Here is a 25,704-nt window from a genome sequence, read left to right as displayed (position 1 = left end):
ATTGGATGGGAAGCCAAGGCGAGCGAGCGCCCCCACCCCCCAAGCCTGCCCCGTTCCCCGTGCTCAGCGCCACTCGCATGTGAAGGACAGCGGTTCCCCAGCAGTGTCTCCGGACCGGGGCTTCAGGCTGCGCCCGCCGCCAGACATGCCGCTTCACGGGCAGAGCGAGAGCGCACCCAGAGCGCAGAGGTGACGGGAGAGAGGCAGGACAACCGCGCACATTCTCCGAGGAGCATCGATGTTCCCACCTTTTGGCGAGTCCTGAAGCGCCAGTGTCTGGATATGAAAGTTGATGGAAGAGGTATAAGGCTGTGAGGCATTCCGTGTTACTGTGCGGGACACTACTGACATGCTCTGGACGGTCCCTTACTGTGCGAGGAGTCGCCGTTCGCCCACTGAAAGGGAAACGACGCTCATGGATAACGTTTAACAACTGAAGCGCTTGTTTTGTTGTTGTTGTTTTTTTCTGCTGGGCTTGAAGAGCAGATGGTGTGAGTTTTAGGGCTGTGGGTTTTAATTGCTGTTTTCTATTCCCGTAGAAGGCATGTCAGCGCTAAGGAGGAAATTCGGAGAAGACTACCAAGTTGTGAACACCTCCAGAGACACGACGTACACCGCGCCGGCCAAGAAGAAGCGCCAGAGGTTTGTGGAGAAGAACGGGCGGTGCAATGTCCAGCACGGGAACCTCGGGGGGGAGACCAGCAGATACCTCTCGGACCTCTTCACCACCCTGGTTGACCTCAAATGGAGGTGGAACCTCCTCATTTTCATCCTCACCTACACCATAGCCTGGCTGGTCATGGCCTCCATGTGGTGGATCATCGCCTACATCCGAGGGGATCTCAACCAGGGCCACGACGCCACTTACACGCCCTGCGTGGCCAATGTTTACAACTTCCCCTCGGCTTTCCTGTTCTTCATCGAGACCGAGGCCACCATAGGCTACGGCTACCGCTACATCACGGAGAAGTGCCCCGAGGGCATCATCCTCTTTCTGTTCCAGTCCCTACTGGGCTCCATCGTGGACGCCTTTCTCATCGGCTGCATGTTCATCAAGATGTCTCAGCCCAAGAAACGCGCCGAGACTCTCATGTTCAGTCAGGACGCTGTGATTTCGCAGCGCGACGGCAAACTGTGCCTCATGTTCCGGGTGGGCAACCTGAGGAACAGCCATATGGTGTCCGCTCAGATCCGATGCAAACTTATAAAGGTAAGAGGATGTGAACTTTCCGTGCTCGGCCAGCGCGACACGCGCCTTTCTTGCTTAACTGTGAAATCAAACAGAATAATTAGTGCAGTTAACAACAGCAGCAACTGCACTAACGCCATCGTTCTTCTTCTTCTACAATAATAATAATAATAATAATAATAATAATAAACCCCCAAAAGGACTTTAATGGATATTTAACGTTTCAATCGCATTACCTTTTTAAAACAATGATTTTAAATATAACGTAACATAAATTCCTCCTTTATTCCAAACCCTTACCTGTGTCATTCTATTGTCTCCTTTCATTGTGTTTTTTTCTGTAAAGCGCTTTGGGAAGCCACCTTTCAAGGCGCCATATAAAGTTTATTATTTTGTAGTGTTAAATACATAATGATTTTAATTGCATTGAAACGCAATGAAGGGCGCGCACTACATCTCCGAATACATAATTCATTAGTCTTGAACACAGCAGTAGCGCATTAATTATAAATTATTCTATAAATAAATGGTTACAGTTATCACCTGTGCGGTAAAATGAAGACGGCATCATTACACCAACAGCAACAAGTGGTTATAGGTTTATTTGCAAAGCCTCCAAGCGCTTCCATGCAAAATATCCCAAGTTACCAATCTTCAATAGTTGTTTTACACTATTGTGCAAACCTACATCTGTTAAAGAAATTACATTTATTGAATATCAGACTTCTTTTCCTCTTAGAAACAAAGTCTAACTCAACGTCTTAATCAAAAAGCGAGGAGCCGAAGCTGCCACTCCGAGGTCTGAGGGCTGTGTTGCTTTTTACAGCGTTTACCGCGTCAACGCATTAATCACAGTGAAGGCACAGCTAAACATCGCTATGTAAGCATTTGTCCCGTGCCATGTTAAGTTCACCAGTTTGCCTAGAGAAAGACAAATGAACGTAATTTTAATGACGGTGATTTGTCAATTACCGTGAAGGGAAATCGTTCCTCGGGAAGACTCATTTGACCAGCGCTATCCAGTATAACCCAGCGCATCTGTAACTGGAGTTGTATTGACAGCATAATGGATTTGTCGTAATGTATGATTAGTACTTCACACCGTCCCGATGAGGTGGGGGAATATATCTTTGTGTTTATCGTTTCTGCTTTCTCCAACGATATGAGAGCACGGTGGATAGATTAAGAAAACGATATAGATTTCTATGAATCAGTTAACTTCCATCCCTGGAAATTAGATGTCAGCATCGATAGGATCGATATGTTTTTCGCAATTGGTCCGTGCGGTTTTCTCTGGAACTATACCATTTTGTGGTCTTAGAGTTTTTCACAGAAAAAAAAAATCAGAAATATTTCGTTAACAGTGTCTAATAAGGCTACTAAGAATACTACCATCATTTGTAAGTATAATAAGAAATACAAACTAATGACCTTTCTTAAATGTAATTTTCATGTCATTATGTGGTTTTCGCCACAAAAATCTCCTAAAACATACAGCTCTCTGTTTTTATACAGGTACTGTTTCACCTGGAGAAGGCTGACATAAACGGAATATTAACAAAAAATAAAGTTTAGTGACATAGTCGGCTAGGCCATAGCAGGGCGCTGTGATATCTGATTTATATCTGTGTATAACCTTAGACGGAAATCGGTTATACGCGCAGCTCGATTCAGCTGAGATCGGCGAGAAAACGCGGCCGCCTTCAGCTCTGCAGGCGCGGTGTTCCAGGAACTGCAAGCGCGGAGCAGCGAGTAAGCTCCAGTCTCCTGCAGCCTCAGTGAGTCCGGTACATTCCGCAACACCTCTACGTGTCGGGCCTGCTTAGCAAGCTGAGGATTTCAGAAGGGGGTGGCACAGTGGTTAGCATTGCTGAGTCCCCAAGTTCAGTTCTGGGGTACTGTCTATGTGGAGTTTGCATGTTCTCCCCTAGATCGTATGGGTTTCTTCTTTGTGGTCTGGTTTCCACACACAGTCCAAACACATACTGGTAGGTTAATTGGCTTCTGGGAAAATTGTGACACGTATGAAAGGTCAAAGAATATTGATCTGAGGATCTCATCCAGCTGTGCCCTGAAAAGGGCCAGATTACTGGCTTCAACAACATGGCGTGGTAGCTTGTTTCATACTCCTACAACTCTCTGTGAAAAGACATGACTCCTTTTTAAAAACATTTGACATTGTATAGACCCATGAGGCTCACCCTCCAAGCTCAATTCAATTTCAGATTCCTTAAGAAACGTGTATCTTGTTAGGATCCTAGCAACACAGAGATATGGTCAGATATCTGCTTATTGCTTTTCATCTAATAAAAAGAAGAAGGCCTCTGTCCCTGGCAGAAGGCACATTCCTTCATCTTATTTCATTACAAGAGGCGTCTGTCCCATTTATCACTCCCTAGACTCTCATCATTGAGCTGTGATTTAATTTGGGTGAGACCAAGCACAGAAGGGCTAAGGGAGAACCAATAAAACATGTGAGATAAGCCAACTATTTATTATAGACATTGCAAAAATATGCTTGACTACAAATAATATTTTTTTAAATAGCAGAACATTAATATTCCTTTTGGTTCCCTTTCTATTGACAAGGCGTAGCTTAACTTAAATTATTATTTTTTTCTTATTTTATTGTTTCAAACGGGGCATGAAAAATGCTTTAATTTAGGGCTCTGGGGACAATGTAGTGTAAACAGCTGTCGACACATTAATACTTCTGAGATTGAAGACATAGCAGTGTAATAGGGTATAAATGAAGCAAGGAAAAGAGACACACAGCCCATTACCAGTCTGGACTAATGAAAAACAGTAACAGAACATTGTGCTTCATTTCCAAAGTCAACCCATAGAATAAAGATGAGGAAAGGGAAAGTAAAAGACATTTCTCACCAACACTAAGGCCTTAAATAACTCCTGGACATTGAGAAACACTAAAAAAAACACATGCAGCAAGAATTGGTAGGTTTATCAACATAAGGGTTACTAGGTTTCAGAACAGAACCTACCAGGAGGCTGTGAGTTGAGCTCAGTACCTTGACTTTGAAATCTGTGCGTGGCATATTGTTATTTTATCTGGTCTGACTGTTAATTATCTAATTACTGGTGTGTTCAGGATAGTATGTGTAGATGTGTTTGGCTGATGCTGTTTATTACTGGCTCTGTTTGTTTTGTATGTCACTAAACCAAACTCCATGCACCCAGGTGTCATGGCAGTAAAGTATTGAACTTGAAAGTCCACCGTGATCACAAGGAGCTTATCTGTGCTATGGGAGCTTTTGGCTTACTGAAACATTTATATCCTGTGCATTTAAAATGAGATGAAAATGAAATTATCCGTTAAGTAAGCAACCTTCCCTTTCCCACAGTTCCTACACCACCAGTGTTCAGTTTTCCTGGACAGGCGTCTTGATGATAAATGCTTTCTGTATAATTAACAAGACCTGGTATAATGTAAGAAGGGTTACAAATGAAAGGAGGCTAAATGGCCCGTCTGCCCTGTTTGGTGGTTAGTGGGTCATTGATCCAAGAATCCCTTTTTCTTGAAAATAGTCAGAGTATCGGCTTCAGCAACATAGCTGGGTAGTTTGTTCCACGCTTCCACCACCCTCTGTGTAAAGAAGTAATGTCTGTGCTTGGTTTTAAATGTGCTTCCATGTAGTTTCAACTTGTGTCCTCTGGTTCCTGTTTCACTATTCATTCTTCGTTCATGTGAATGTCTTCCATCTTGTTTCAATCCTTCTACACTGTGAGGAGCGGACTGAAACATGGCCAACTGCATCTTCTTCACAGAACAAGAGCATCAGTGGACCTGAGAGATCACTGTCTCCAGGTGCAAATGGAAGTTTTTGCCACTGACATGCTGTAATACTGTAGAAGGATGCCTTCTGAGTTCTTTACACATAGCACTGTGCTTCAGATAAAGCTGGCATTTCAACTCCCTTTCTTCTCAAAATCCTTTCTTTTTTCATAAAGATGATAGTATGTATATACAGACAGAGTTTCAGATCTTGTTTCCCTTTCTTCCTTTTGATATTGATAAGTTCTTTTGATTAGATTTGTAAAAAACATATACTTCGTAAAATCTTTTTTATATATTTATTTGGGTAACATCTTAAATGTTAAATAATATAATAATAATTACATACTACAGTTCAGTTGCTAAAGCGTTTATAAAACTTGTTTTTTTTTTAGAAAAAAACAGATTGCATGTGTAATACACAAAGCAGGAGTGAAAAGAAAAGAAAAAATATATAGTGACAAAAGAGAATTCCTCTCTTCTGGCTTGGAAAGAAAGAATCTGGGCCGTTGTTCCATAAAAATACTTTTCCTCCCCATCAGGATGCACAGAGTGTTTGAAGCCAGCAATAAAATTGCAATGCAAGTTTGTCCCACAGGCTCTCAGGCATTGTAGTTCTAGTTCCCCGAGTCTCTCTCTGAATGTTCCCTTTTATAGTATGCCTTGCAGAGTGCAGAAGGGCAGAAGACTTGGAGTGTGCACTATCGCCTGTACCTTCTGACAGCAAGTCAGGTCAGAGCACTGCTGAGCAATGGGGCTCGGGCATTTGGATCTGAACAAGATTGGTGCCTGACAAGATTGTTCAGATCACGTCTGCTATGCAGAAATATCGCAAGAGATAATCACAGAACGGTAACATTTCTAGATCTGTAAAGCCTTCAAAATCCGAAAGGCATATGACATGAAGCACAAAGAAAATTGAATAATTAATAAACAAGGAAACTACAGTACGACACAGGTAACCATGTGGGTTATTTATTTTGCTGGGAGGCAACTATAAGTCCTTTGAGAAACAATTTTTCTTTGGTTGAGTAGTTGGTCCGGAAAGCCTGCGATAGGTGCAACAGGGATCAGCTGAAGCTAGGAGAGAAGACGTGAAGTAAAACCCTAAGACAACAGGCCTGATCAAACTGTGACAAAGACTGATTTGTTCAGAAAGATCAAGCTCTGTAGCTACCACTGCATGAAGAAGAGTTTGTTTGGACAAACAATGTTCAATGAAAGTACAAAAAAGCAGCAATATTACCTTTTCTTTAATTTATTGTTTTAAAGCACCCAAGGTTTCCATGGCACTGAAGCATTTTAAATAATGTACCCAAGAGATGACAAGATTGTTTTCCTTATGCTAATAATAGAGTAATATAATTCTAAATGAGTACTGCCATAAGCATGTGCCTTTTGTTGCTGGTGGCGAGATTGTGCTGCACTGTGAAGCCAGATATAATCAGCTTTCGGAGGTCAGCATGGCTTGGTCTGTCCAGGACTGTAATTGAATAGGTGATGTATATACCAGACATGCTTGTGCGACTGTTGTTTTGTGCCCAGCAAGTGGCACTGTTCCCCCTGGACTAGAAGTTGCATAACTATAAACGGCAGATATCAAATTAGGAACAATTGTTTGGAATAGCTTGAATTGTTCAGCTGCTGAGCATTGTTTTATTCACACATGGTAGGAACCCGTCCAGATGGGCAATTTAGCATAACAAATCAAACTATACTGACAGAGAACATGCAAACTCCCTACAGACAGCTGGAATTGAACACAGAACTCCAGAGCTGTGTGACTGTAGGGTGTTTCACCAGGTTTATACCTTACTAGTCTTTCCAAGGCATTGGACTATTTCACAAAAATATCAATTTCAGTTGACAAAGTCTTACCATCGACAGGCTTATTTGAAAAAGTAAATCTCTCCATGGCCTGTCAAAGCAGGTGACTCACCTCTCACTGCGAGGGTGGTGATTTCTGATGGGATGGTGCGGCAGGGGTGAGGAAACAGCAGCTGGTTCCCACCCAGTCTGTTCCAGAGGTGGTTCAGGTTCTGGAGGAGAAAGATTTAAGATGCTCCTAGTCCTAGTCACCGTTCTGGAACAGTCTGTCCCTACTTCCTGTGGAATTCCCTGTCCACAGTCCTGCATGAAGGCTATTTGACTTAGCAGGAGTCCATCTGGAAACGAAAGAGATGAGCATCCATCCATTTTCTAACCGGCTCTTCCAATTCAGGGTCGCAGGGGAGCCAGAGCCTATCCCAGCAAGCACTGTGCGCAAGGCAGGATACAAATCAGATGGGACAACAGTCTATTGCAATATTGTCGACACAAACAAACAGACTCACACACCAGGGCCGGTTTTCCCAGAAACCAATGAACCAACCTGTATGTTTCTGGATTGTGCAAGGAAACTGGAGCACCGGGAGGAAACCGACACGAACATGGGGTGAACATACAAACCCCACGCAGGCAGCACCCCAGGTCCAGTGCTGAGCCCAGGGCTGCAGGACTGGAGAGCTGGTCCTGGTGTGAGTGTTTGTGCGTGTTTGTATCTGCAAGTCCTGTACAGGATATATCCTGCCTTGCGCCCTTTGCTTGCTGGGATCATCTCTGTCTTCCACGTGACCCTGAGTTAGAAAGCAGATGGATGTATGAATCATCTTCATCTAAGTAATTTGGTCAATTACTAAATGATGTTGGTTAATGTCACAGGAGTCTTCAATGCTATTTGTCATAAATAGAAACCATCTTCAACATGCAGTGTGTAACAGCTGGAAACAAAGCCTCTGTAACGTTCACTTCTTTTGACACCAGGTATCACTTGCTAGTTTTGTACAATCTCTCCCACTTAATCATGTACAAGGTAACACACAATGGATATTGCCGATTGAGTGGGTGTTTGTATTTACTCTGGTAAATTTACTACTGGTAGAAAATTACCAGTAAGGAAACAATATGGCCTGTTTATCAAGAGTGATAATGCTTTTGTCTGCAGGCCACCTATACCTTATCATTCCTTAAATGAAATACTGTTATTCACTGATGTATTAAAGGTAACAGATATTGTTTTCTTTATCTTATTTAATTGTGTTCTACCTTGATTTGAATCTCATTCATCCTAGAAAACGGTAGTAAAGATGTTCTGCTGAATTAAGCAGTTTGGTCTGAAGCTGTAAGTGCTATTCTCTGCATTCAAACTTGGATACTGACATGCTGCATTATTTAGGAAATGCTTGGAATGAAACAATCCAAATTAATTTCATTTTGCACTTAGCGTTATTCCACACAGGCTGCAGTGTTCTATCACTGCAGGCAGGGTCTTTGTTCTGCAGCAGCAGCAATCTGCACAGCGAGCAGCAGTGTTTAACAATGAACACAATGAGCCACTGAGGGTGAATTTGCCCGTGGTTTAGAAAGGGAAATACTTTGGCATTATTAAAGGCTTATGCTAATGGAGGTTTCAGGTGTTAATAATGAATCTCCATTAGGCTTTCCTTTGGGAGTGCGTGTTGTCATGCTGATTGGATTAGCAATGTTTCAGTGAGCAAGGTTTGTTTAATTTGATCAAGGACTCCCCAAGACACTTTAATGTGCTGAACAAATTTATGGTTGATAGGGATATCCCAGTTTCCTGTCTCTGTGAAATCAGACCTCCTACAGCGGTTTTTACATTTTCTTCTTAATAAAAATCCCTGGGTTACCAGATTGACATTTAATTAATATTTAATTTTGCAGAAATTTCTCTTTGTAGAAACTTCAATGATAAAATCCCCAAATTCATGTCAGTGTAAACATGGTAAAACCAAACTTTGTATAAAACTGTTGTCAAAACTGTTTTTCTGTAATGTGTGATGGTGTGTTTCAATGATGTGAAATCAGGGAAACAGGGTTTTCAAGCAGAACTACACCAGATACATTTTATTTACAGTTATTTCCCCAACCAATGTATTTCAATTCAAAGATTAAAAGCTTTGAAAGCTTTTAAATGCAACCATTTAGATAGACTATAATAGCTATAGATATTTCTATAAAATATCTAAATATAGTGGTACTGTGATGGGTTAACGTGGCAGCATTCTCAAATCAGTCAGCAATTATGAAGAACTAACAAAGACAGAATTGTCTGTTTCCCTCAGAAGGCAGCAGAGGTAAAAGTGCCATTACTGGTTTTGTACTGGCAGTTTGGGCAGAAACGGAGGTGGTAGTTATATCATCCCAGTCCAGCCTCAGTTTCTTCTTAAATCTTTGCCATGAAGTCTCATATACTGAACCTGAAAAAGCATGACAGCCAGACACCAGCATCTTATCCCTATTGCACTGCAAGCCCAGGTACTGTATCACCGCGGCAACAGTTATGACCCTAAAATAGTTGTATCCCTAATAAACAGCCATCAAAGGGAACTGGCTGGGGAGTTAACTAATCATATGTGTAATGTTGTTAACAGGCCAAATTACTGCAGTTGTAAATATTTGTCCCATTTTCTTACATGACCAAACTGCGTACCTGAATACAGCCGTTAATGCTCTATGAGTAGTTCACTTGAATGCAATGGAGAGATGAATTATGTATAAAGTATTTGTCGTGACTTGCCTAGCTGGGGGAATAGCAGCCCAGAAGCACTAGGGTGGGAGATTTGTATACAAAGATGACTGGAATGGTATCTAACCTTCCTCCCGAGTTTCTGTTATAAACTCCATATGGAGTATATATGCTGGGGGATATTCAGTGCAAATGAAAGTGAATTAAAGGTAAGGGACTTCATTCTGAAAAACAGAAAACTAAAGCTGTTGGATTGGCCTTCCAGGGTTTCATATTAAATTGGCTAGCTTTGCACGTTGCTTTTTTGTGTTGGATCAGAAAAACACAAAAACACTTTTTTTATCCTTTAATGTGTTTTAAAACGCATGAGCACATATCAACAGAACCATCTGGCACCCTTCTGTTCGAAAAAGAAAAAATGTGGGCTATGCACAAGATGTTTAACGTGTCGGCTTTTGTGACACTTCTCTACTTTCTCACAGAAATGAGACCAAGAGGTGCAGTTTTCCATTTTTGTCTGAATCCTGAGCTACAGGACAATAGGGCAGAAAATCCATTCATCCATTCTCTAAAAACCTCTTACAATTCGGGGCCACAGGAGAGTCAGATCCTATTCCTGCAAGCAGCGGGTGCAAGGAAGGGGACACCCTGGACAGGACACCAGTCCATCACAGGGCACACACACTCACCAGAGCCCATTTCCCAGAAGCCAATTAACCTCCCAGTATGTCTTTGGACTGTGAGAGGAAACCAGAGCACCTGAAAGAATCTGAAACCCACAAAAAGACTAAGTACTGCAAGGCAGCAGTGCTTACTACTGAGCCACTGTGCCTCCTGGGGTAGAAATATCAGGAGCACTGGAATTCATTTTGCTGTGTTGAAGGTTGTGTTTGTAGTCGCAGCTCCAGAGTTCTGAGGTGCTGAGGTGGTGACTCTCAGAGAAAAGCAGCTCCCGAAGAAGAATGTTCTTTGTTTCAGGATTGTTTTCTACTTCGCATCCATCAAGTCTATCAAAGGACTGTCTTTCTTTGTTTTGAAAACACAACACAAAAAAATGCAATTTTCCAACAGCTGCTGTTCTCCCCTTAGGGACCGATCTATCACATTTCTATCTGTGTGTGCAGCTACTGTATATATGTATGTAATGAGGACCTAGAGGGTGCCAGTATAAATCCTACATGTGGATCTGTCAGTATATCTGACCTCTGTGGGTACAACAGTGTAAAAATACAAATGAAAAATCGAAATAGGTTTTAGAACAAAGGAATTCCAGTAATGAGATATCCTTAAACCAACAGAAGACAAAATGGAGTCTTATTTGAATACTTGTTTGAGAGACAAGGGCGCTGAAGATTCTGCACAAGGACAACAGCTGGGACCTTATCACAGTAGAAATATAGCTCCGTGGCTGGTTGCAGGTTCCATAGCAGCAGCTGGGGTGCAGTAAATTCTGACACGCTGAGACAACACCCATCCTCTGGGTTCAATTTGTGTATCGGTTCTTAATCAACTTCCACAGAATGTCCAAAGTCCACTGTTAGGTGTATGTCCATTCACAGGTAAACTGTAAGTGTTGTTGTAGATATATATGTTTGAAGAAGACCTATTAGACAAATCAAGATTTTGTGTGTTCGCTGACCATAACTGGCTGTTGAAATTTAAGATGACTTTCAGCACAGTGGTGTCAACATCCTGTTTCAGGAATTTTGTTGGAGGAGAATCTCTGATCTAAGTTCTTTGCCCTTTAAATTCGGCTGGCTTTCTAGGATGAATGTAACAAGGTAATTTCCAGGTATCTATAGGTACTGAAAGTCTTTCTCAAGTGTTCCTTTGTCATTATTGTTAAGAGGTCATCAGTACTCTTTCTAAAAGAAAAAGACAACATTTGATAACAGGTTACTGCAGCTCATGCCTTTTTCTAGGAAGGTTTAGCTTACTGGGTGGCACAGTGGTTAGAACTGCTGTCTCACAACACTGGGCCTCTGGGTTCAATTCCTATGGTGTTATCTGCATGTTCTCCTCGTGTTCTTGTGGGTTTGCTCCAGGAGCTCTGATTTCCTCCCACAGTCCAAAGACATACTGGTAGGTTAATTGGATTCTGGGAAAATGGCCCTGCTGTGAGTTGTGCTTGATTATGTCTGATGTGTCCTGCAATGGACTGTCATCCAGGGTGCAGGGTGCCATGTCTTGTGCTCGTTGCTTACTGGGATAGGCTCTGACTCTCCAGCAGCGCTGTATTCAAAAATGGAAGATGGATGGATGAGTTTGGCTTACTGCCTTTGTGTTATGGGGAACAGATGAAAAGGGTAGACAGACACTCATGGACAATTTTACAGGCAGTAAATTGCCTAGCAATCTGCCTGATATGGAACAATATCATATCTTAGTCTGAAACACAGATTATATCCAGTTAATGTTTTTCAGCTTCACAGGCTCCTTGAAGCCTTTTGTTGCTCCAAAACACCAGGGAATGTAGCTCGATGCCACCAGCTTCTCTCTTGCACTTTGAAGAATTCTTTGAAGACGTGAGGCCCTCTTGTGTTCACTGCTTCACCGCCCCTCCATTGGAAGTCTCAGGCTCTTGTCCCACTGTACTGACAATAACGACGTAGCACTTCTGGTGTGCAGCAGGTTACAGTCATCCAACGCTGCTTTCATACAAGTGGCTGCTAATCAGTGTGTGCAGTTGCTGACATGTCCTGAAATCAGTGCATCTGAAACCTGGTTATGCACTGCTTTATTAAGTGTAATCAGTATTGTTTGATAAACTATACATGTGTCTCTTAATGTATTAAACTCTCATTTTTTTCCTGGTAGCTAAAATGTCTTAGTGAATGAATGCAGACAATACAGGGTGCTAGTACTCCTCTCTAACTGCATGTACAGTGCACCCTGAGGCTGCAGACAGCTGTTGTTCAGGTGCCATTGAACATGTGCAACTCTTAACTCTGTGGGTGTTTGTATTATCGTAGTATCTGATCTGGTCTCAACAAAGCTCCTTACCTGCAGTGCAGAACTCCTGCCAGCTTCCCTATGAAGTCATAATGTAGGTGCAGAAATCCAGACCCCCACAGCTCATAAGTGCCAGTGTTTTTAGTTACACTTCAGGATAAAGGTACTGTACATTATTAATACATTACAATATTAATAATGAGAGTTTATTAACACCATTGAATTGTGTAGTGTTTACACTTTGAAATGCTTAAGCTTATGTATAAATCATATGACCAAAATTGTGTTACTGTATTATGTAAATATTACTTCAGCAACATGTGATATTTTCAATATACTGTAGATGTGCACTTGCATTTGAAACACTGCTGATTTTGCAGTGTAGTTTAACTTCTCAATGCATGTAATTACAGAACCTATACACTAGGCCCTTCAAAGCAGCTATTCCATGTTTATAAACAAGACAGTTCTTATCTGAGCAGCACATTTGGAATTGAAAGTAAACACTTGGCCCTTGCATAGGTGTTTTCTTGGGCGTTTGCTTCGTATTTCCTGCGGATCCATTCATTCGCTAATGCTGTGACTGTAATTTGGATATCAGCTAAGTTTCTTTCCAGGAAAGACAAACAAGAATATGGTTATAAATACTAACTGGACACCTAAGAAACACATTTATCCAAAGCAATAATCTCAGACACTATAATGTTTGAAATTCTGTGGAAAGAACGGAGCAAAGTAGTTTTTAAAAACACAGGTAGTGTGACGTGAATTAGGGCCACAGCTGGGGTTCATACTGAGAGCCTCTTGTTAAAAATCTTCCTACCTTAATTACCTTACATATTGGACTGATTATACTCTATTATAGCTTAGAATTGTTGAGTGCAGGTTATTTGATATGCAGTAAACTTTTAACTGAACTACTGCAGCTAGAATTAATTCACAGCACGCACTGCAATGTTATGTCCTCAAGAAAATAATTTGGTCATGACAAGTCAAACATTTCCCAAATCAGCACACTGCGAAGGGCTATATGACTAACACTCATACAGAGGGCCTTCGTGGTTCTATTTCCTTAATAATTCACGCTTCAATGGGTCTGGCACATCTGGGATTTTCCTTAAAAAATGCTAAGGAAAAGCTCTCCCATTTGAAGTCTGAGTGCCATAAATAAAAATGAATCAATTATCCCAACAAAGCAGAGTCTTTCATGGGGATAGAAAGTCTGGAATGAATGGCACTTGTAAATCAGGTCTTAACGATTTTGAGTCAGGTCAGCTGTACCTGCCCTGGCTTTTAAATGAGTGTATAGAGCTGTCTGAGGACTGATGTTGGTCTGGAGACGCCAACAGTGATCCTGTTCAATGCTGTTAGTACTGTCTGGTTAACCAGTATGATTATACAGCTGTTTCACTTCATAATCATGGCAGTGTTGTAAGAAACCTGTTCATAGAAGAACTTTTTAAAGGGTAGTACCTCTTTAAACTGCTCTCACTATCCATGATGCTGGCAGATTAGATTAGTTACCCCGAGGTGAAAGAGTCACTTTAGCATGAGCACTGTTTTTTTTCTACAGTCTTTTAGCACATGAAGTGCATCAAGGTAGTATTCCAGATCCTTGAGGGATGACTTAATACATGCAAGGGACAGGGTTCACATTAAATAGAGGTTGGGACCCACACCTACCACTTGTTTCCAGTAGCGAGAAACAGAAGGCTGCCCTGAAGCACCAAGTTTGTCATTTAATTTGTTTTTCAATAATGGAATTTGAAGATGCCCTTTGTGGGTGAGTGGATCGAAGTTTTTATTAAATCCAACAAAGTAAATAACAAAGAAGATCTGTGTGCTCAACTGCTGCTGTTTCTTCACTTTCATGCCTGAAGTTGCTGGCTGTTTTACAATGTTGTAAAAGATTGCTTAATAGTGAATAAGTAGTCAGTTTAACCCACGGGGAAATTTCTGTGATTTCTGTGTGAAAATCAGTTTCCTTTTTATCACAAAAGAGCACAAGCAAAACACAGCATTAGGCTTCAAGTGTTAAATATACTGTACAGGATTTTATGTTGTGTTGCTAGTGTTCTAGCCACTGAATGGGGAAACATTTGCCCTTGTGTTAATACGCCTTTCCCATGCACTAAGATCAGGAGGTTGACCAGCCTGGTATTGTGGGCCTCCATCTGCTTGTACTCCACAGAGGAAGCAAATACACTCTGAGCCACAGCCTAATAAATGAGCACCTTGTAAACAGAAACAAGGTCACTCACCTCATCATAGCTTCACAATAAATGGTGCCAGGAACCTGGAGACACTGAGTGCAGCTAATGGTGTACTAATAGAGGATTTCCTGGGTATCGTGCTCTTCTAAAAAGCATGGCAAGAAACTGCCTGATTTTGTGACCTGCCCACAATGTCATCCCAGGTAAGGGGCTTTGAGCAGTTGAAATCCGTGCAAAACGATGAAACTTGTCAATTAATAAATTACCAATTAATTCTACACCCTTTCTACACCGTGTAGTATGCCTGAATCCTGGCAGTGGTTTTATCTGGGGTGTAGAATGACGAAGAGATACAAGAAAGGTTCCTGAAAATGTTGTCCAGCGATATCTATGGTCAATACAGCAGGCTTCTGTCATATTTCCTTGTTCTTTAACCACTGAAGGGGAAGGTCTTAATCCAAAAATCCAAACAGCAAACATGTATTTCTAAGTATTTTACTACATGACTGTCACAACTATTTCCAAGTCAACCACAGAACTGCTTCATGACCAGTGATGAAACAAAGACCCAGTGACTGTGTAGGAGTGCATGGAGAACTGAACATGTGGATCACTTCTTTACACAAAGGGCTCATCTGACTTGAGCTAAATGGCCTGCAACATTTCTATATCATTATCTTATATCCTTATATTGCCGAAATTTAAACATAAGATCTAGCTATAGATTATGACAGCTATTAGACATTCCATGTGGGGTGCTGGAGTGCAGTCTAGCTTGAGTGCATCACATAAAGACTAGTCCGTCACCCACTGAGAACTTCGATTTTGATGGAACTGCATGCAGCTCCTTCCTGCGGAGACCTGAGGCCTGTGCTCTGACTCATCGCTGTGCTTGTCTTCTTGCAGTCCAGGCAGACACCAGAAGGCGAGTTCCTCCCCCTGGACCAGTGCGAGCTGGATGTGGGCTTCGGGACAGGAGCGGACCAGTTGTTCCTCGTCTCGCCTCTCACGATCTGCCACGAGATCAACCCCAAGAGCCCCTTCTTCGATCTCTCTCAGAGGTCTCTGATGAACGAGCAGTTTGAGATCGTCGTTATCCTGGAAGGCATTGTGGAAACAACAGGTTAGAGGCTACTTTCTCTCTTTTTTCCTTTCTTCATCATCCCCTTCTGTTCTATGCTTTTTGGAAACTACAGAGTCAAATGTACTGCATTAAATAATTTATGATACACCAGTAGGGTTGAGCACAGTGGAAGTCTGACAGATCCATAGCTAATAAAGCCTAAACCAGCTGTAAACTGTGGAGAAAAAGTGCTTTGTTGAAAATGTAAAATTAACACACAGGTTTGGCAGGCTAATCCTTCTTTAAGAGAAGGTCAGGAATAGCAGCTCTCAGGAGGAAACCAGGATGAAACTGGCTCCCACTATCCCTCATGGTGCTGTACTGTTGCACGGAAACTTCAAAGCCAAGGCAGACTGGCAGGCAGGAGAGCATGTGAGCTGCAGCACCTGGTTTGGTTTAGCTACAGCACAAATCCTGCCTCTAAGGGCCAGAATCCAGCAGGTTTTCCAGGAATCAGCAGCCGAAGACCTTTGAAAAGTGCAAAAGCTGCCTATTAGCTCAGTGAGGTCGTTGAGGGCAAAGGTGGAACGAAACCCTGCAGATCTCTGTGGTTCTCCAGGACTGGAGCTATGTAACCACAGAGCATAGATTGAAGATTTCCACTATTTCTTCCCTCATCTAGCACTTGCAATATAAATTTCCAGGCATTTCTTACGGGCTTGAGGTGTTTTCCACATTTTTGGGACGTCTTGCTGTATTTGTAGCTTTAGACGCCTTTAATGACTTTTAGAAAATTCCTGTGATAAAAATCAAGCAACACAGCCCACACTTGTCCTACCTCTCGTGCTGGGGCAGGAGTCCTAGCAGAGTTGGAGAAAAAATATGGTGGTGCCAAATTAAAAAAAAAATTAACATAGATTCTTAAATGTCATTATTCTTTAAAATAAAGCCTACAGTCAAGGCCAAAACCTTGATTTTCTTTTCTCTTCATTGCCTGAAGCCAGACTACAATGAACCTCTTCTGGAAACTGTCTTGTTTTGAAGGGAGAGTCAGTGCCACTTCAGATCTTTTAAATTCAAGCCACAAGAGTAGGGATTTCTCGCTATGCTTTATCAACCTCAGCTGTACCTCTTGCACTGATACTTTATGTGTCATATAATAACTGATATTCAGCCAGCTGATGACAAATTTACAAGACCCTGAAAGCTGACAGGGAAAACGCACTGACTTACACAAAGACATGCACAGAATGAACTGTTCTGTTTGCACCGGACCTGCTAGTCAGAATTCTTTAGCTAAACCCTTTAACCTTGTTAGGCTAATAAAGAGGCACTGGGAAAGAGCGCAAGCAGTCTTACAAGACTGTGAAGAGCGATGGAAAAGCGATATGTTTTATGGAGTCAAAGGGATTGCATGGCTGTTATGTAATTGGTGCTTCACAATCTTTTTTCCACTGTAACGGCGATGTGCTCCAGCGATTCCAGGAAAGACAGCTGGAGCAGGATATTGTGTCACACCGTGGTGATAACATGTTCCGCACAAATAATCGAGAAGAACAAAAGAGCTCTGCTGATCCTCTGCTGCGTGCATGCCACTTGTGCACAGCCACTGCTCACATCACTGGTCACTCTCCAGCTGCTCTCTGCTGCGCAGAATCAGCAACTAACATTACAGAAAAGAGGTCAAAATGGCCTTTTTGCTCTTTTGTTTCATACCTGCTAAAATAACATCGGCAAGGTAAGATTTGAAGATTTCCACTATTTCTTCCCTCATCTAGCACTTGCAATATAAATTTCCAGGCATTTCTTACGGGCTTGAGGTGTTTTCCACATTTTCGGGACGTCTTGCTGTATTTGTAGCTTTAGGCACCTTTAATGACTTTTAGAAAATTCCTGTGATAAAAATTATGACTTGTCACATTGTTCGCACATGATCTGCGGTAGATCTGCAAACTTTTTTGCAGAGGCAAAAGAATGACACTGAAAGACATGCAATATGATACATCACATCAAACACTAGTAAGGACTTTCATTTTTGATGTTTTGACATCATTACATTCAGCTCGTAACCTACATTATGATAGTCATTTTAAAATCATCTACAATATGAAAAAAAAACACTCTATTCTTTATTCCCTAGTTAGTATCAATATACTTATTTGTAATTGATTATTGCAGTCCCCTATGATAGATTAAATGGAGCAGCTGTTTCCCTGCACCTCTGATGTGGATACAATTTCCACTTCTGTAGACCTGTTTGGGAGATAACATCTGTACTGCTGATTCTTAAGTGCTTTATTGATTCTGAAGCACTGTAATCTGGAAGAAAAGGTCAAGGAATTAATTTCCAAAGAAAAGGAAATCATTATTGTGCCACATGTCAGATCAGAAAATCATGCTGTTGGGGTGGGCTGTGACGCTTGTACTGCCATTTCCCACTACACTCAGTGTTCCATCAGAACTGATGAGCTGCTCTTTTTAATTAAAAACGAGTCATGCTTAATATATGTGCTTTTTAATCTCATTAGCTAGGCGATTTGCAAAGCTTCATGCTCCAGAGTTAAGTTTGCAGTTTGTTTAAAGAAAAGAGACATGAAATTCGGGACTTATTACCTTTCATGGAAGTACAGAAGATGTTTTGGTGTTTTTCTGGACTTGACAAACCTGGAGCATACTGCATTACAGATCTGGCACCTGACTTATCTAATAGTCTCAAAGGATCTGAACACATTAAAACTCACAATGGGTGTCAAAGTAAGTGCAGAAGCTTTATTTCAGAGATTTTCTCAGTTTTACAAACAAAATACTTCTTTGCAGCCTCCCCAGCTACCACTGTGGAAGCCCCCTATATCCCCAAACATTACTAATTACCCTCCATGTGAGAATGAGGACTTAACCACCATCACTCATCATATTAAATTAATTCATTATACCTCCATGTGTCTAGTTGCAAATAATACAGGGTTCATGGCCTACAGCGGTAAGCCAGCCGTCTCCCCACAGACTGGTTTGCCAATCCAATATAATCCTGGCTGATTCTACCATCTAGGCAGGCTTTCCTCTGGGGCAACAGAAGTTATCCTGACCGATTTGAATCCCATCCAAACCCCCAGTGGAGGACTCCTGCTTGGAGACTCCCGGCTGCCGCTGGCTGATGAACAGGTGCTCTGAAGAAGGGCCTTCTTCAAGTGGGTGCGCCACTTTCTGTTGAGCTGTTATTCATTCCCTGGTGGAGGCCCATTGCTTCAGTGACCTGGGATCAATCCACCTCTCCTGTGAATACAGCACAATTAGAACGCATCTGGATTTGAAGGAGTGCAGAGAAGAGAGATAGGGGACAAGGACTGATAATGAAGAACAAAACAACAGGACATCCATTCATACTCAGCAGAAGAATAGCTTTCTTCTCTTCCAGCTACACAGCCCTCCAGTCCATTGGGCTCCACACTCTATAAAAAGGAACTTTGTTTAACCAACACATCACAAAAGCCATCCATTTTCATGGTAATAGCATCCCTCATTATCACTTTAAAAGGACAATTGCAGCTGCTTGTCCTCCTTGCAGTTTTATTCAGGTATCCTCGTCTGTCAGTCTCTGTATTTGATAGCTCCATTTTCACGTGCAACAGAAAAAGTGGAGTGAATCTTTTACCACTTTTTGGGCTTTTTAAATAGGCTGTACTGTGTCTTACCATAGTTACAGAAAACAAACACAGTTTGGTAATTATTGAATTGATGTGCTCCACCTGGAGAAATGTTTTCTTTTACTTTTACTTGTGAAGCATTTTTTATCTCTTTTCACAAATTACTAAGGCTTTGTCTCATTCAGTCTTTACCTCTGCTTGTGACGTAGCCTCTTTTGGATTGAAAAGAATAGCCTTCAATTAAAGATCACACACAACGGCAGCAAATTGCCAAGCACAAAAAGGAGCAGACAATAATAATAATTCATTATGTTCATACAGTAGATTTTTGTTTGATGTTTTATTTGTATTTATTTAAAACCCAGCACGACAAGGGAGGAAACACAGAATTTATTATAGAACACAACAGAGCACATGCACTTCTTCCAGAAATGCACAATATACATCACAGTATTTCAGTCAAAGAACAATACAGAAAAAAGAGGAGAGAAACAGCAAGGAAGACATAACATCACATCAGCTTAGTTTTTCAATATCAGTGTCTCGGGCTGCAAATGTATTGATAGAGGCTGAGTACAGCCAAACCATTTAGCTGTCTATAAGCAAAATATCATGTATATGTCTAAATCAAACACAAGAAACAGCAATAGTCTGTCCAGCTTATAAGAGTAGTCCTCTTCAGTGTATTCAACGCTGTTCTTAAATCACACTTGTAGACTAATGTTAATGTTGACTGAGATACAGGTAGTAGACACAAAATGCAAAAAACAGTGACTTAATTGGGCCATCAGGCAGCATGGTACAGAATCTACCAGCATCTGGATTCCTGCAAGAGGAATGCAGCAACATACTTCCATGAGAAAGCCACTCAGGACTGGCTGATAGAGATGCAAAAAGCTATCGCAGATGTTATTCCAGAATATCCCATGAATGCTCGACTAGGTTCAGATGTGGTGACTGACGGTACTGACAGATAGATGACATGACTGTGCTGCTCATTAAATCACTGGGTGACCACATGTGCTCAGTCATCCTGGAAGACACGCTCCTGAGTAAGAGTTCTTACCACCCACTGATCCTTATTTTCTGGCATCTTTCAAGAAACAGTTTGAGGAGATTCTTGGATGAATAAGATACTATAACATAACCACAAAACGAGCCAGGGAGCTGGATAACCTCCTCTCCTTTGTGACCTTTCTCACTTTGATCTTTTGATCTCAATGCTGACACAAAATGGGTTGTGAAACAGGAAATATGCAGATCTCCATTTTTGTAACTTGTTTGTGGGCACAAACAAAAATCAGGTAGATCTTCAATAATTTTTTGTAGGATCTGTAACAAGACAGCCTCATGTTTTCCACAGATCACAAATTAATAACTAATAACAGATGAAAGACAGCCATCCTTAATACAACAGCTTCTATAATATTCTATAATATTCAGAACCAATCTCAAACAGCCGATTTTGGCCTCAGGGTATCTAGCACTATATAATAGCTGTGTAATGTTGCTGCTGTGACAGAATGCAGTTACAGCAGCACTAGCTGGGGTGTTGGAACGTGGTAATAGCTGTAACACTATATAGGATAGAAGAAATATCACAAACCACAGAAACAATTAAGTCTTTTTATAATATGAGTGCACACCCAGCCCATGCTTTGAGTAAACTTAAATATCTGCAGAAAGTGTGTTGCTGTTCTGTGGTCTTTTGAATAATTACAGCCAGAAGCTAGATTCTCCTAGCTTCCAGGGCAGAGTGAAATGAGCCTACAATGTGTCTATTAAAGGTATTGGGTGGACCAGTTCACGTCTCTTAATAATAATTAATTACTTACACTTATATAGTGCTTTTCTGGACACTCCACTCAAAGCGCTTTACAGGTAAGGGGGATCCCCTCCACCTCCACCAATCTGCAGCCCCACCTGGATGATGTGCCAGTACGCTCACCACACATCAGCTATTAGTGGGGAGGAGAACAGAGTAATGAAGCCAGCTCAGAGATGGGGATTATAAGTAGGGCATGATTGGTAAGGGCCAATGGGAAATTGAACACGGATCTTTTATATAGGGTCTCAAGCACCAGGGAGCCAGAGAGTGGAATTCATCAGGAGCTCAGAAATAAAAGAGGGAGAGATTCCCCTCATGATCTTGCATGTGGGTTAGTTTGTTTGCCCTGGTGCACAGTCTTCATTCGACAAGCAGCTGTCAGCCCTTCCTTCCATTCAGTGTCTGTGGCTGAAGGAATAATAACAGCAATGAAAATCTCAGTCCTCACGATGTAATTTGAGGCTGCTACATTCAGCGGTGATGGTTCTTTTGTGTTTCCTGTCTTTTATGGTCCCTTGTTAAAGAGATGTTAAAGTTAAAAAAATCAGAGTATTGCAAAGTTCAATTGAAACATATTGAATTTCTACTCCCCAGGTCATCGCAGCAGCTCGCAGTGTTATAATTTTTACTTTTCCTGCACTGAGAACAGGAAGCAACACCCACATGGTTCAGCTGGAGATCTCCACTCAGAGCACACACTCACACAAGGGTCCTCCTCATTCAAACGAGGCGTGCTTCTGTTTGATGATGTCATCAGACTGGGGTTCTCCATAGGCGCACTGAGCAAATGGATTTCAGGTTCTGGCAGAGTTCTGCATACAATAGCTTCCCCTGTCAGGCTGATTGGGCACCAGCTGTAGCTCTGTTGGCTGTAACAGCAGTGTCAGGTCCCTGCTGGATGCCCGTTTGTAGTGGGAATAAGATCAATATCCAACCTTTGAAAAAAATGCAAATTGCAAAGGATAAAGCTGGATTTTGTCTGGAAGCATGGATGAAGGATGAAGTGGATGTGTGGAATTTTTATTCAGTTCATAAGTTATTTTAAAAATCCAAAAGTATTTTGCATGGATTTAATAAAGCATAATGCTTTTATGTATGTCTTCAATTCAGACATATTGGGAGTTAATGTTTTTATCAGGTATTTCTTATTAATGGTCAATAAGAGCTGTATGCACAGCTAGCTATAAATGGACTATTTTTATGGCCAGAATTATCTTTTGTATTTCAATGTGACCCACTTTCATGCCAGCACTCTCTCTGCTGTCAACATTTTTTCCCGTAGTAATCTGAACATAAACACTAGAAATGAAAAATAGACTTTCAGAATATTTTGTTGTTCTTGTTGTTGGCCCACTTCAATTTGAAAATAAAATTCACTGATTTCCAATAGTATTTGGTGAAAATCAAAGACATTTCTTTAGCTTTTCCAACAGCTGTGCTTTCAGAGTCAACCCTGTTAACTGGTGCAAAGCGCCTCTGGAGTTATGCTCTGTGTAATGAGTCAGCGGTCAGGGGGAGAGTCAGCCCAGGCAAGGGTGGAGATTAGCGGGGAGCTGGAGAGAGGGATCAGGCAGGCGAGGTGATGGGTAGTCCCCAAGCCAACAAGCCAGAGAGGTTCTCAGAACTCAGGCATCAGGAAATGGAGCCAGGGGTCAATACTGGAAGAGCTAGACCAGGCATGAGCACAGTGAGGCGCACAGAGACTCTCCAGACAGAGCGCTGGATGGGGGCTTCAGTCGTGGGTTAGATACCACAGAGGCTATCTAGGTAATCGCAGATCAATTAGAGGCAGGGGGTACTGACAATCACCCAAGCCATCCACACGGGTGTTACAGGATATAGTCATGATGTAAAACTGACTGTCATCACGGTGCAGTAGATGGCCCACAGCTGTTAGCTGACCTGATGTCAGAGCAGACTCTACCAATCCTGTGTTGTTGGCTTCTCTCCAGGAATGACATGCCAGGCCAGGACTTCATACACTGAGGACGAAGTGTTGTGGGGCCACCGCTTCCTGCCGGTCATGTCTCTGGAGGAAGGCTTTTTCCGAGTGGATTACTCCCAGTTCCATGCCACGTTCGAGGTGCCCACCCCTCCCTATAGCGTCAAGGAGTATGAGGAGAAGATGTCTCTCCCCTCTCCGGTGCCCACCCCCCCGCTGGGCGACATCAGGGGCCGCAGGGAGCGGGTCTTCTCAGTGGACTGCATCGACACCATCGAGGAGCGGGCCGGCAGACTGCCCAGCAAGCTGCAGAGGATGAGCTCGGGCAGGGACGAGCTGCAGAGGAAAGTGCTGCGCATGAGCTCCCACAACTCAGAGAAGGCCTGCAGCACGGGCGACCTTCCGCTCAAGCTGCAGCGCATCAGCTCCGTGCCCAACCACGGGGAGGGCGAGGAGAGGCTCCAGCTCAAGGCCCTGAAGGTCAGCGCCGAGCCCATGACGCAGTCCACCGGCGACCTGCAGCAGAAGATCCCCATCGCCCCCAGCCCGGGGCCCCGGCCCGAGAACAACCTGCCCCCCAAGCTCCGCAAGATGAACTCGGACCGCCTGACTTAGTGACCCCCCCAGCCCCGCAAAAATATGAACACGGACGCAGGGAAGTGAAAGTGGGGACTGAGAAGATTGAGCCACTCTGTACCAGCCCTCTGACGCCACATCCTTCTTTCATTCTTGTGTGCATGTTGGAGACGCAAGATTTTTAGTCGGGAGGAAACCCTGTAGCCAAATTATACCGACTTCACTTCAAAAAAGTCGGAATAAACTGCATAATTACATAATTGTGACTTGTCTCCATTTGCTGTGATCTAAGCTGCTGTAGTATGAACTTTGACTCTATGGATGAAATGATCCCGCCAACTCGGAGATGCACAAACAGTTTGCTGGTACTGCTATTTGGTTCATTTCCAGTTTGCTTTATGATTTCCGCTCATGAGTCAGTGTACTCGAGCTCAGGAGGTGTAATGGATGTCTGAAAAGAAAGCCCCAAAGGTAAATGCACAGTGGTTGTGGATTAAAATAATAAAGTAATAACCAGGGAAAGTGCACTTGAGAAGAGAAACTTTTTAACTTCTCTTCACAGTATGTAATTTGGCAGTTTATGCAGTAATTATGTGTTAGGAGAAAGCTTTTAAGTGACAGGCTGTAGAGGCGCTTGATTTTAAATCACTTATTCTGTGACCTGTTGCCATGACTGACGTTAGCTCTATGGCAGCCGGCATTGCATGTTAACAAATAACTCTGATTTCATTTCACTTCATGGCCTTTTAAACAAACGTCCTGGAAAAGGTTGAACCCTAATCTCCCCCATTTCCGCTGTCCTGTGGAAAAACAAATGTCCTGATGAAAAGCTCCCCTCCAGAACACCACTCACCCATCCCTCTACTCACTACTTCCTCCACCCAGCCATCACCCTTGCAGCTGCTCCCTGGCTCATTCCTCACCAAGGAAGGGGATATTCCATCTGCCATGGCCCTTCGAAGGGCCAAGGTTGTCTTGTAAGCATGTGAAGGATTTCTGATTTCAGCTTCAAAGGAAGAACAGACACTGGTACCTGACCAGTGTTGGTACATCAATTTTGACCATGGGGTGTCACATTCATGCAATGGTTTACTAAGACAGCAGCAATAAATAAATTGAAGGTGCTGTGAAGTCTCATTAACTCTTTCTACACTTTATCTCTGTTATAAATGTGCAGCTCCACTTTGCCTGGAGCAGCCATGAGTCAAGAAATATCAAACATCTCAAAACATCTGAACTGAGGTCTGTTTGGAGGCAGTCCTGAATGTATCCACAGGAACTGAAACAGCATAAGAGTGGAAAGCATTTTTCTTATATGTGATGGGTAAGCATGAAAAACATGTTCAGCATTGTATTTGCACCTGTGGCCCTCCAGTTTCATTAGGATTACTATCAAGTCCAAGAACACTACGTTTATTTTGTAAAAGCTTTAAGACAGGACAAGGTCAAGCTTTTGCCTTCATTACAAAATCACTAAAAATGAACAACTTAAAACATGGCTTGCTATGTATAATATCATCAAACTAATTTATTTGCCTGATGCTGTTTTCAATAAATATTTGTATAGAATGACATATCATATTTTGTTGCCTGTTGTTCATTAATTTATACATTAAAGCTGCTCTCGCTCAAGATAACTGTTGTGAGTTTAAGCACACATTTCCAAAGTCTCTCAGGACCAGGAACTTTCATTCAATATTATGACCATTTGCACGTATACTCTGTGCTTCAGGGATGAGCTTCATGGTGTGCTTTACAATACTCAGAGCTGTGCTCTTTTTTAATCAAGAAGCCCACTCCTGCTTTTATGAAAGGTGTCTCTTTGTCTAGGATCATTCTTGACCAAGTATGAGGATGGCACCTCTTACAGCCCAATGGCCCTGGCTACCTTACTGCAGTACTGGTCTGGAAAGTCTCTTCCAGTAGGAATAACGTCACCTACTTGTCCACCAGCCCCCCCGACAGCAGCTGCCTGG

General features: G+C 42.3%; 1 protein-coding gene across 1 annotated transcript; it reads left to right on the top strand.

Moving 5' to 3' along the window:
* On the top strand, positions 1 to 25,299 carry kcnj19b (potassium inwardly rectifying channel subfamily J member 19b). The gene is made up of 4 exons (XM_088906446.1): positions 1 to 301; positions 540 to 1,210; positions 15,582 to 15,798; positions 23,163 to 25,299. The coding sequence occupies exons 1-4, from the start codon at positions 283 to 285 to the stop codon at positions 23,765 to 23,767; spliced, it is 1,512 nt and encodes a 503-aa protein (XP_088762572.1). The 5' UTR covers positions 1 to 282; the 3' UTR covers positions 23,768 to 25,299.
* Positions 25,300 to 25,704: the final 405 nt, after the last annotated feature.

This window comes from Atractosteus spatula, chromosome 26 (assembly GCF_055471065.1).
Source record: "Atractosteus spatula isolate fAtrSpa1 chromosome 26, fAtrSpa1.hap1, whole genome shotgun sequence".
Classification (NCBI taxonomy): domain Eukaryota; kingdom Metazoa; phylum Chordata; class Actinopteri; order Semionotiformes; family Lepisosteidae; genus Atractosteus; species Atractosteus spatula.
The sequence above is the reverse complement of the archived record's forward strand: the minus strand, read 5'-3'. Positions and strand labels throughout refer to the sequence as shown.